Genomic DNA, 12,845 nt, shown 5'->3' with positions numbered 1-12,845 from the left:
GTCTGCAAATGAAGAGGAGACACCCAGAGGCTAGCTAACGGGGAGTGATCACAAAAACACACAGTACATAAGTAAAAATAAGGTAGAGCACACTAGTTTAAAAAAAAAAAAACAGCATGCACACACTCACCACCACCACTTTTGATTCCTGAAGTCAGGAAGTACAGGCCAGCACCCTCCTCAATCACAAAGACTGTCCAGAGTCACACAACGAAGTGTTTATGGATCTGGTACATACCTCAACCTTTGGTATACTTGTACCTGGGCCATAATTACCAAATGAATAGCCCCAGTACCCCCAGCCATTAATATACCTTCTAAATCTCTACAAAACAAGGAGAATGACCCCAGTCCAAAAAAAATCTTTATGTTCCTTTATTGGAGCAAGATTCCTGACGTATACAGTGATGTATTTACTAAACAGAGTCCTGTGCAGAAATTACACACTATCCATCTAGACAGATTTTGGTTACACTTTGCCTATTGATGGAGTAGTTCCATTTATAAAGTTTTATACATCAAAAGCTTTGAATTTGACCAGGCTGTCCATTAATCATTTCTGAAAAAGTGGCATTTAATTTTAGCTCTATTTTACAGCATTAAAAAGCTTATGCATCAGGTAGCTTCCCAAAACATTTTCTGCACAATGGCGTGGAGCAGAGCTCTTCATCCACCCAGATTCAGAGTCACAGCTGAGAGCTTCTGCTACATACCTGGGACACAGAACTCCCGACCACCCCATGGACTGCATACTCTGATAGCCCACTTCCCTGGCCAGTTCATACTGCCAATGAAGACACACCAGCAGCTGTCCTTCGTACAGATGGCATTAGAGTAACGGTCTGTGACACGGTGGGAGCAGGTGCTGTCATGATATCCAGGTAACTAAAGGCCCATTTAAAAAATGCCAAATTGAGATAAAAATCAAGGGTACAAGTCCATTGCAGCAAACTGTACCCACATCACTCAGTTACGGAGACATTAAGACATGATTCAAATCCCTTTAACTCAAATCTGCATAGCCCTGAGGTCATCTTGCAAAGTGCGTATCAAAAAATACGAAGTTAGGGAGACAAAGTTTGACATGATGTCATTATGCAGGTCAAACTTGGAAGGTCTTGTTGAACATCTGTTCTGACAGAAAAGCATCCGGTCCTTTGTGTACACATTGGTTTTATTGTAACAAAGCAACTTGTACACTTCAACATTTAAAATGAGCATTTTTCCTTCCAGTGAAAACCAAAAAAAATAAAAATTAAAAAATTAAAAATAAAGTTACAACAGAGAATGTCAACTCCAAATAAAACCCTACAGGTTCTGCTGATTCTCCCATTGAGTGGCAGGGCTCAAGTCATCGTTAGGAGAGAATTTTATTTAAAAGTGTCATCTTAAACTGCAAGGATGTCTGTTAAACATCACCATCAAACATGCCAAAGGAGAAACCATGTTGTCACGATGCCCACTTACCCCCCCAGACACCTCAACCCACCCTTGCTGACCTTCTATACCCCCCCTTTTTTTCTTTTTTTTTCTTTTTATTAAACAAGAGAAAGTAGACAGATACATGTTGGTAAATGCTAACTGTCTGTATTCACATAGAGACACAGTGTAATCTCTGAGCCCAATATACAGAGAAAGGAAAAAAGCTAGAAGTCTATGCACTACTACACAGGGGCCTGGCACCCCCAGCCTCCAGCAGAGCCAAGGGGGCCGAAGGGTTTTCTTTTTTCCCACAGAGCACAGTGGTGGTGTTGAATCCACAGTTTGAGACAACAAAGGATAAAAATGAATTCAGAACAGAATAGTGGAGATTCTTTTCCTGTTGTATTTTGTTCAAGGTATTTCCCCCAAAATAGGTTGAGAACCATGGTGTTGAGAAGAGACCTCAAAAACAGGGCTACTGAGCACAAGAGGGGTTGGGGGGAGGGAGGGAAATGACTGCAACTTGCTCCCAGGGACTGGAGAAAATTAAAAAATAAACAGAAAATAAAAAAGAGGGTTGGAATCCATCAGTCTTCTGTGCTAGTCATCCTCGCCTTCATCCTCCTGAAAGAATAAGCGAGCAGTCAACCGTGGGGCAAATTCAAAGACCTTCCCCTAGCTCTTGGGCACACAACGGACCTTACCAAACACGGACTACTGCTTGGAGAGCACCCAGTTCTCAGAGCTTAAACACGAATCTCCATTAAGCTAGCCTCTCGGGAGAATATGCTTGTAGATTAAGAGCACTTCAGGACCCCAGCCCCACACAGTGGCTCACAATCACCCAGAATGTCAGTACCAGGGGAGCCTATGCCCTCTTCATCTGTGCAGACAAGTCACGTGTAGTGCACAGACATGTAGGCAAATCACCCATACACATAAAATATTAAAGATGTTAACACCTCATCTCCCCCAGTCTTCCCACTATTTCAGTCAGTTACACATTCTAACTATATTATATTCTACACTTGTTACTCATTATTATCTTCTATATATGATCTCCAAAGTTACTGGGGACTTAACAAGTCTCCTCACCTCTCCTTCCTCCCCTTCATCATCATCTTCATCTTCTTCACCTTCATCTTCATCCCCTTCCTCATCAATATCTTCCAAGCCTTCCTCTTCTTCATCATCATCATCATCATCTTCTGCCTCTCCTTCTTCATCATCCATATCAGGAACCTTAAAAAACCAGGGAATGTTCCTTTATGAACTCACTTTGCAGGACACATTGCCATCCTCGAGTTAGTGACCATCAACTCACCAAATAGTACTGCAGGGGGTTTGGCCAAATATCGTCTTTGATGACCTCTCCTAACTCATCTGCACCTGCATCAGAATGGTCAGTGAACCAGGTGAAGAAGCTCTCCGGCTCTTCATGCTGCCTCTTCCTGCTGGCCTTATTCTGTGTTTGACTTGAGCGTTTTGTCAAATCCTAAAGGAAAATATCAGTATGTTCTATATTAGCTTTCTCCAACACCCAAATGCCCCCAAAGCGCAAAAGATCACATTACTAAGAACAATTATAAAATGTGTACTTGCAAACTGCTTTCACAGAAGGATGTTATCTATCAACTGTGGGATTTTTTTAAAATTATTTCCACTGCAGACCTAGAAGCCAGGCCCGTGTCTCCAAAATAAAAATTGAAAACCAAAAATGTGTAAGTGTGGAAGATACTGCAACATGAAAACTTTGACCTGACACACTGGAATGAATCTCTGCGCTTTTCACCCAGCAATCACTAAGGCCCTGAACACTCAACTAGTAGTCAAGAGATTCAGCTGAGCCACCGTATAAAATACCTTTCCAGACTTCCATTTGATTTCAGTGGACTTTGAAGATGGGTCGCCACTCTCATTCAGATGAAACTCTTTGGAGAGAACTTTATTTTCAAAGTAAGGATTTTCATCAAAATACTGTGAAAGATCAAAAGATTAGAAATCAATAAACAACTCTCATAATTAAAGCACACATTCATTTTTATAGTTGCAAACTGGATGTTAGGTACTTACAAAATCTATTCTGTAACCTGATTTAATGTCTTCAAATTCTGTCACTTCAACTCTGGTCAAGTAATGCAGAGCCTCTTCATCTTCCTCCCCAAGCAGTGCAGACACTAGAGAAGCAAGTCAGATCAGTTCAAGTGTGAATGGGTAACTACCCCGTTATAGTGGTTACAAATTGAATAACAACTTTGCTCTCTCTGATATAAAAACTCTTCTTTGTCCTGCCTGCAGTCCTTTGAGATCAAGTGGCCCCAGAGCTCCCCAATCCCAGGACAAATGCTCAGTACTGCTGACCCACCACATACCTTGTGGATGGTTGACAAATGTTGTTACCCAAAAATTTGGGATTTTGGCGATCAATTCTGACCTCTTCTGAAAAAATGGTTGGCGGAGTTTGTTATATTTTTGTTCTACTTTCAAAATTTCCTCACTGGCTTGTTCATTAAGTCTGAAACAATGAAGACATGTTGACTACGATGGTTATCTGACAAATATAAACTGTTCAAGACTACAGAATACATTTTATTTCTTGCTGGCTTCAGGACTGCAAAAGATCTATCTGTAGAAGCACACTCCCTAGCATATTCCTGAAGACCATAACAAAAAACTAAGACAGTAAAGCTAAATACCAAACTGACACATCTTGGCGACATTGTTGCCCACCTTAGGGACTGAGAGTCTGGAATTCCTGCCCCCAGGCCTCTCTGAGAACCAAAAACACAGAGCAAACTCTAGTATTGGCAACATTTATATTTTAGCAAACTCCATTTCCAGGCTATTCCCAGGAGCAGAAAGTATTAAGTGAAGGTGTTACTCAAAAACAAAAAACAAAACAAAACAAAACAAAAAAACAAGCAACATTGTTGCCATACTACCCTATGAAAATCCAGGCAGTCACCAGGCAATTTTATAGCCTTTAAAAAGCATACTCAACCTAAGTCTGCGGGCATTGAGGAGGTTGAAGTACGTTTACTTTAACCCAGGAATTGTGAACAGACCAAGAAACAGGACTTGAGTGCATATTCACCAAAACCTTCCTGTGATTGACTGCTGGCCAATCAGATCCCCAAGAAAACTTCCACAAACTGAATGAAATAAATTTACCTGTCTATTTCATTTTGTACTTCGTCAATGTGTTCAATTGCTTCTTGCTGTTCTTTTTCTGCAAAAACAAAAAAGGAACACGAGACTCAATACAAATCACAAGCTACACTTCCTGATACTATGATGTGAACTGTTAACAGTAAAGCTGCTAGAAGTGTGCTTACTACAAAGCATGCTCCCCACGTGTTCAAGCATGCAGTTGACAAATTACTTTCTCATTACTCGACCGTTCACAAATTAAGGTATCTGCTAGGCTATTCAGAAAAATGCTTCATTACTGGATCACTTTTTAAATAGTTTTGAAGGGTCCAATCATCGGCCTTCATTATGAAAGGTGAGGGACAGGCTTAGCCTCATTCAGAAATTTTCCGTGTTTATTACTAATCACATTATACACTTGCAGTAGAATGGTGCCAGCTGCTAACTTAATGTGGAAACTAATCCATGACAAATTAAGATACTACCAACTGGTACAACCGCTTAAAAAAAAATACTGCTCTCAATTTATTATGATTATCAACACATACCGACAAAGATCAGTCACCAAACTACCACAGCCGTCTTTGCAGTCTTAGAATGTGAACCTGAATCCAATACGACCTTACTCTTCAACCCAATCCTGACGAGCCTGGTCACCACACGCGGCCGTGCAGGATTTTTGAACACACTGGAAAAATGCCGTCCCGAACTCAGGAGGCACAAGGAGGAAAGGGGGTGTGCTCCTAATTCCTGCCCTTTTGTCCGGTGAGGGCTGCGAAGGCTTTTACAAAGCCAAGTGGGCGTGAAGGGGCCCGATCGCGCGGTCCATTTCCGGTAACTCGCCCTGGGGTCTGCAGCTGCCCTCTGCTAAAAACGACCCTCCCGGTGAGGACTAGGCGTCCTAAGGGTCCTTGAAAGCCCCTGCATCGCTCGGCCTCGGGGCCAGATTCCTCGCACGCCCGGCGCGCCCGAGTGTGGCTGCCCCACGTGGGGTGTGCAACCCGCGCAGCCCGGAGCATCCTCCCGCCGGCTCGGCGTCGCTACCCCGCCCCAGACCGAGGCTCCCGGTCCCGCCGCGGCGCCGGCTCCGGGCGGGAAGCAGGGCGGCGGGAGAGGCCGGGCCGCAGGGCTGCGTCCGGCCGCACCATGTGGCGGCGGCGGCGGCTGATGGGAGCGAGGCATCATGGCGGAGCACAATAAAGAGAGGCTTCTCGGGAGGGAGGGAGGGAGGGAGGGAGGGGGAGGAGAGCGCGGGCGGGGGGAAGGGGGGGTCTCCGCCCGCCGCGCAGGCCGCAGCGCCCCCGCCTCGCCCGCACCGCCCGCCGCCACGGCGCCACCCCGGCCCCCCGGCCCCGCGCCGCACACAAAAAGGGCGCCGGCCCCGCGGGCCCCGCGCGCCCCCCGCAGCCCCGCGGCCCGGGCCGAAAGATGGCGGCGCGGCCGGGCCCCCGCCGCGCCCGGTCCTCACCTGAGGTCTCGTCGGCCCCGTCGTGGTTGGAGTTGAGCTCCTTTTTACTGGCTTTGGCCGTCGGCGCCGACATGGTGCCCTCCGCGGTCGGGGCGGGGAGCGGGGAGGGGGAGCGAAGGGACGGCCTAGGGGGCGGCCAGCGGCTTCCCCTCACGCCACACGCGCGGCGCCCGCTTGCTCCGGCCGCCTCCTCCCGGCGCTCACTTGCTCGCCCTCCCCCTGGCTGCCTGGCGCTGCCCGCGGGGCCTGACGCCGAGGCAGGCCCGGGCGCGTTGTGGCGGGCCCCCGGCCGGGGCTCTCGCTGAAGGCGGGGAGGCGGCGGCGGCGGCTCGGCTGGACTCCTCGACTCGCGCCCCGCGCTCCGGCTCGCTTCTCGATTGCCCTGAGCCGCCTCCTCCTCCTCCACCTCCTCCTCCTCCTCCTCCTCCTCCACCTCCTCCACTTCGCGGCGAGGGGCAGTCGGCAGAGCGCAGGCGCACCAGGCCTGCGCAAGTCCCGCCTCCGACCGGAGACGCTCGCGCCGCGCAGCTATTGGCTGGGGCCGCGGGCCAGGGGGCGGGGCCGTGGCGGGTGGTGGTGGTGGTGGTGGGGACACTGGGGCCTGGACGAGAGGCGGGAGGAAGCGGCTCCGCGACGCATGGTCCGGGCCCCGCGCGGCGCTCCCCTCCCCCGCTTTCCCCTTCTCCAGCCGACCCGGGACGTTCGCGCGCGGCGGCGGGCGCGCGGTGACTGGAGGGGCGGGGCCTCCTCTCCCCAATACCCGCGCATCACGTGGTGGCTGAGCGGCTTCCCTTTGCGGGGCGGCCGGGGGGCGCCGGAGAGGGGGCGCGCGCAGCCCCTCGGAAGAGCAGGCCTTGGGAATACACAGACTACCCTCGCCGGCCTGAGTTCTGCATGCACCCCGGGCACCCTCGGACCTTCCTCTTCTTGGGAGAAAGAAGCACCTTCACCCTTTTTTCTAGGTGGAGATTGCGAACCCAACTCAAACTCTGGGTTTGTGTGCAAAACTACCAACAGTTCATCTATCCAGTCTACTCCCAGGGTCCTACTGTACCCTTGGGCCAAGGCAAGCCTCCTCTCTGCACTCGGATCTGAAATTTTAAAAGCTGTCACATGTCACATTTAAACAGGGTCACACTAATGTTTAAGTCCGCTGAATGTAGGAAGGAAGCGGCATTCGGCCCAGGTGCCCATCTCAGCGGTGAGGGAAGAGAAGTTTGAGACAAATGGAGAAATGTTTAGGCTTTTTAAACATCAAAGGCTAAAACAGCAAAAACCAGTTTTAGATTAAAAAGCCCTTAAGCACTATATCGGGAGGAGGCTCTTCTGCTTAAACAGTTTTCCAGGACTTGAAAAGACAGCAGCTCTCCTGTCTACCTGTACCCCAACACGTGGTCCTGGAAAAGCCAGAAATCTCACCTGGGTGCTATGCAACTTGAGCGTGGGGTTATTCACCCACCTTCCAGCCTTCCTGTTTTATTATCGGTTCTTAAAGATAAAGCAGTGTGGCTTTAATACAAGACATCCATGGTGGGTGATCAATAAATGTAAAATACACCATATACAGTTCATCAACCCCAGGAAATTCATCTAAACCTTCTGGCGCACCTTATGCTCAATTCAGTGAATTCTAGTCATCTATTGCAACTGGTTAACTTAACCCTGTCAACAGCCCTAAGGAGCCCCACCGCTCCCAAGCACAGGGACCTCCAGCACATACAACTATGGACAGGTTCCTTAAAGAGGGAAACGTCGGGCAGGGGTGGGAAAAAAAAAAAAAGAGGGAAACGTCTGACAAATAAAAAGCAGAGGAACAAAATTTGTGATCTGTAACATTTGCTAAATCTCTGGTAATACTTTCACCGTGCATAATTCAAGATAGTCCTGTGAGGTCCTGGTACAGTTGCAAAGAAATTCCACAAACAAAACCAGGCAAGTAAGGAGACTGAGGCAGAAAGACCTAGAGCTGGGGCCAGCCTGGGCTACAGTATGCAACAATGTCTCAAAAAGACAGCTAGCTGTCAGCTCCCGAAAGGCCCACCTCGTGGCTTGAGCATTCCTATGGCCCACGCTGAGATAAGCTATATTTTCATGCAACCCTCATTCGATACAAAGGAGGTTCTATGGATTATTATTACTATTCTTTGGGTGCTGGGAATTGAACCTGGGGCCTACTAGGTAAGTCCTCTATCACTTAACCACGCCCCCTCTCCCCCCACCCGCACCACCACCACCAGCCTCAAACTGAACTCATATATAAGACAAGACACAGAGTACATTTTACAGATAAAACTAAACTTGAGGTAATAAGCTGTCATTTGCTATTAGTCCACAAAGCCCCACCCCCAACAGAACTTTACAAGAGGCAGAATCAAGATAAATCAATATTTTTCTTTGTGGGGAGCCTGGAACGGACTATGTAGACCAGGATGGCTTTGAACTTGGGTTCCTTCCGTCCCAGACCCCTCAGTGTTTTAAATGTGGCCTGAGAAACACAACTGACATCAACACTTGGCACACACTTTCACACACTTACACAAAACCAATACACACCTACTAAGAATGATGGATTTAAGTTTCTTTCCCTTTTGTTTTGTTTTGGTTTTTCGAGACAGGGTTTCTCTGTGTAGCTTTGTGCCTTTCCTGGATCTCGCTCTGTAGACTAGGCTGGCCTCAAACTCACAGAGATCCGCCTGGCTCTGCCTCCTGAGTGCTGGGATTAAAGGCGTGCACCACCACCGCCCGGCCATTTCTTTCCCTTTGTATTATCATAATAAACATTTAAAAATTATTTTTATTTTACATGCAAGAGTGTTTGGTCTGTGTGAATATAAATATAAGCATACCATATTGTTGCAAGTGCAAGGAAGGCCAAAAGAGGATGCTGGCTCCTCCCAGAGCTGGAATTACAGGTGGTTGTGAGCCACCATGTAGGTGCTGGGAAACTAAATCCAAGTCCTCAGCAAGGCCAAAGGGCTCTTAAGCACGGAGCCACCCCTCCAATCTCTTTTTTTAACTACAAGCCACACCTCATTACACAGACTTCATGGGCCACTCCTAGGAAGAAACTTGGTCTGAAAAAGTGATGTTTTTCAACCACAAAGTCTGGCCCACAAGTTGGTACCGTTACCCACACAGCATGTATCAAAGAAGTACCTGATCTACAGAAGACCCAAGAGGCTCAAGGGGCCAACTTCTGATTAGGCGCTGGCCTTCAAGATGAATGCAAGGATACTAGAAAACAATGCAGAACAGCAAGAGATGGAGTAAATATGGGAGAGGCCTGTTGGTGCTGTAAGGGCTGTTGTGATGCCACGCTGGGTACAGTGTGCTTTAGCTATTTCTTGCCAGCAAACTAAATGGAAGACCATGCAGCAAGTTTTGGTCTCTATACCCAGGACCTGGGCATGATGGTGCCCTCCCGGCTGTCTGGATCAAAAGTTCAAGGTCACCCCCACTGACAAGTTTGGGGCCAGCTAGGGATCTACGAAGCCCTTTTCAAAACAAGGAAAAATACCAGGTGTGGTGGTGGTGCCTTTAATCCCAGCACGTCAGAGACAGAGGCAGGCTGAGCACCAGGCCAGCCAGGGCTGCATATGGAGACCCTGTCTTTATCATTCTGGGACAGAGGGCAGGTCTCTGCCTGCCATTTGAAAGGCCAGGGACTGAGACACAGCAACGGGAAACAGGGCCACAGAAGTGCTGAGATGTCCACTCCACTGGGTGCCTAGTGTCCCTTCCATCCGTGGTACTAAACCAGCCAAAACGACACTTTCCCTCTGCTTTCCTGCCCTGTACCGGACCCACGCCACGCGGGAAAACTCCACCACACCACGACTCGGAGCTGTGGCTAGGAAACGCAGCTCTCACGATAACATAGGACGGGGAAAAGTGCAGACTCGAAAACCACGATCTGAATGGAAAATGAGTTAAGTGCTAGGGTAGGGTGACACTGGGTGCGGCCAACAGCAGCTTCTGACAGGGGCTAAGGCTCAGAGGGAGAGGCTGGAGAGTGATCTCCCCCAACATTACCGCCCTGCCACCCGGGGTGGGAGGAGAGGCACGGGTTTCCTGGCAGAAGACAAGTCAGTGTCCAGGGCTGGAGGTGACAGAATGCAGCTCCAGGCGTTTAGGCGACACTATAGGTGTTAGAGGAGGTCCAACACATGGGGAACTTGGAGAAGTAGGTGGGGACCAGGTGGGCAGGGTCCTCGGTACCGGAAGTCTTAGTGTGTACCTGGAGGGCAACCGAGAGGCTGTCTTACAAGTCTGGGAGCCAGTCACGTGACTAGCTTTGCTCGGGCAGGATGGGAGAAGGAAGCTGGGAGCCACACGAGGTGGCAGTAATTCAGGCCAGAGTTGTGGGCTGGCGGCTGCCGCAACAGGGAGAGCGACCTGAGAGGCCCTGAACCCCAGAACTCGGAGCTGGTGGGGCGCGGAAGTCTCAGAATGGTTGCTGGTGCATTGACTCGTGCAGAACCGCCACATGAGAGTTTGGGGGCTGGGAAGAGCAAGCTGGGTCCCACGTGGTGTCGCGGGCCAGAGGAAGTCCCCTCCGCACGGGTTTCCCAGTCCCGCGCTTTCCGCTCCTTCTCTCACGTCTGCCTCCTTCCCCGCCGCCGCGAGCTGAGAGCCTTCCGGGAGGGTTTGTGGGGGTCCCATCTCCCCCAGAATGATCGGGGGAGAGAAAAGCCAATCACGGAGCCGATCACCAAGGAAACGCAATGGAGGAACTTACCTCCCTTCGGCAGGCCGGGAGAGGCCGACTTGTCCTCCAGCTTCGGGGCAGGAGCCGATTTGGGTTTCTTGGACTGAGGCAGGAGCGCAGATTGCCGTTTCGGGGCCATGGCACAAGGGAAGAGGCCAGGAGCCAGAGGCCGGCGGCCCGATGCTCACAGCAGGAAGGAACTCGCAGGAACTGAGGCGGCCTCAGGTGCGGGAGATTTAAGTCGGCCTCGAAGCCGCCCTGCCCGCGGGGGATATTTACATGACAGTGGGACACACACCCCCCACGCCCCTTCTCCCAGCCTCCTCGCCCTCCCTCCAATCAGCAGAAACTTCTTTGAGTTGCTCTTGGCGGGGGCTTCCCGGCGTTGGAGGAGGGGGCGGCTTCTGCCCGAGCAGCGTCGCGCTGCCTTTGAACCCCGGATTGCACTGGGAAGCCCGCGGTCGGTGGCCCTGCCCTCCTCCCGGCCCCCATCGAGAGTTCTTCCTCTTTCCCTTCACCCCCCAGTTTGGTCTCCGGCAGACTTAGCTACGTGCTGTTGCCTCACCTCAGCCTGGAACATTCTTCGCTCTTCCCAACCCCCCTACTCGTGCTTCTGGCTAGACTCCTTCCCAGCCTGCAGATCGCCGCTTGCAGGGACAGATGAGTGTTGGAAGAAAAGGGATTCTAAGGCGAGAATTACCAAAATCGCGGCGGGGGAGGGAAGGGGAGACTTGGCGCATCCATTCAATCTACCCAAAAGAGCTTGAGTCAGAGAAGTGAAATGCGCTGGCTCAGCCTGTAGTCTTTTTGTTTTGTTTTTACTTTTTTGCCTTTTGATTGTTTTCAAGACAGGGTTTCTCTATGTAGTCCTGGCTGTTCTGGAACTCATTTTTTTTAGACCAGACCGTCCTCGAACTCAAGAGACCTTTGCCTCGTAGTGCTGGGATTAAAGACAAGCACTACCACGCCCGGCTTTTAGGCTGTAATCTTAGCACTCAGGAGTTGAGGCTGTAGAATCGCAGGTTTCAGACCAGTGTGGACTACAGTGCAAAACCCTGCCCCAAAAACTGAAAGAAAAAATGTGTGTGTGTGTGTGTGTGTGTGTGTGTGTGTGTGTGTTGCTGGGGATGGAACCAAGGCCTCCAGAGCACTAACACACTACCACTCAGCTACACCTTGCTCCTGCCAGAGCATCTGGCTTGGGTGCCACATACCAAGGTAATAAGTAACAAACGTGGCCCGACCGGCATGGTGGCGCACACCTTTAATCCCAGCACTCAGGAGACAGAGCCAGGCAGATCTCTGAGTATGAGGCCAGCCTGGTCTACAGAGGGAGTTCCGGGATAGCCAGGGCTGTTACAGAGAAACCCTGCCTTGAAAAAAAAAGAAAAAAGAAACAACTCAGCAGTAGAGCACGTGCCTACCAATTGAAAAGCACACGAAAAAATAAGACAAAAAAGGAAGCCGGACAGATGAGATAGCTCCTCAGGTAAAGCACTTGCTGTTAGCCGAGGGCCTGAGTTCTGTTCCCACAAGGAAGTCCTATCACTCTCCCATCACACAATGTCATACACACAATTTTTAAAAAATGTTTTCAAGGCTGGCGGCGGCGGCAGTGGCACATGCCTTTAATCCCAGCACTCGGGAGACAGAGCCAGGCGGATCTCTGTGAGTTCGAGGCCAGCCTGGGCTACAGAGCAAGATCCAAGACAGGCACCAAAACTATACAGAGAAACCCCATGGAGTGGGGGGATTTTTTTTCCAAGACAGTTTCACGATATAGCTTTGACTATCCTGGAGCTTACTATGTAGACCAGGCTGGCCTTAAACTCAAGATATCTGCCTTCCTCTGGAGTACTGACATTAAAATCCTGTGCCGCCAAGCCCCAGCAAAAAAAATAATTTTTAGCCAGGCAGTGGTGGCACAGGCCTTTAATCCCAGCAGGCCGATCTCTGTGAGTTTGAGGCCAGCCTGGTCTACAGAGTGAGTTCCAGGACAGGCTCCAAAGCTACACAGAGGAACTCTGTCTCGGAAAAAAAAAAAAAAAAAAAAAAAAAAAAAAATTAATTAATTAAAAATAAATTTAAAAATTTTTT

The 12,845-nt window shown here is 49.8% G+C and overlaps 1 protein-coding gene across 2 annotated transcripts; it reads right to left on the bottom strand.

Annotated features, from left to right (window-relative positions):
• Window positions 1-359: 359 nt before the first annotated feature.
• Window positions 360-11,415, bottom strand: Set (SET nuclear proto-oncogene). Of its 2 annotated transcripts, XM_059259951.1 has the most exons (9): window positions 11,314-11,415; window positions 10,779-11,006; window positions 4,594-4,651; window positions 3,795-3,937; window positions 3,496-3,599; window positions 3,286-3,399; window positions 2,747-2,917; window positions 2,518-2,664; window positions 360-2,046 (listed from the first exon to the last, which is right to left on the bottom strand). In XM_059259951.1, exons 2-9 carry the CDS (start codon window positions 10,885-10,887, stop codon window positions 2,023-2,025), a joined length of 870 nt encoding a protein of 289 aa, XP_059115934.1. In that variant the 5' UTR covers window positions 10,888-11,006; window positions 11,314-11,415; the 3' UTR covers window positions 360-2,022. The 2 variants fall into 2 exon arrangements, with proteins under 2 accessions (XP_059115934.1, XP_059115936.1); XM_059259953.1 differs by lacking the exons at window positions 10,779-11,006; window positions 11,314-11,415 and adding an exon at window positions 6,041-6,367.
• Window positions 11,416-12,845: the final 1,430 nt, after the last annotated feature.

The sequence above is a fragment of the Peromyscus eremicus genome, chromosome 4, assembly GCF_949786415.1.
Source record: "Peromyscus eremicus chromosome 4, PerEre_H2_v1, whole genome shotgun sequence".
In the NCBI taxonomy this organism is placed as follows: Eukaryota; Metazoa; Chordata; class Mammalia; order Rodentia; family Cricetidae; genus Peromyscus; species Peromyscus eremicus.
Note: the sequence above shows the minus strand (reverse complement) of the source record. Positions and strands in the feature narration are given on the sequence as shown.

Coding starts and splice junctions, on each gene's coding strand:
- Set (XM_059259951.1), bottom strand. CDS start 10,887: ATGGCCCCGAAACGGCAATCTGCGCTCCTGCCTCAGTCCAAGAAACCC. Junction 3,600..3,794: donor ATTTGTCAACCATCCACAAG/GTATGTGGTGGG, acceptor TTGCTTCTCTAG/TGTCTGCACTGCTTGGGGAG. Junction 3,400..3,495: donor CAGGTTACAGAATAGATTTT/GTAAGTACCTAA, acceptor GATCTTTCACAG/TATTTTGATGAAAATCCTTA.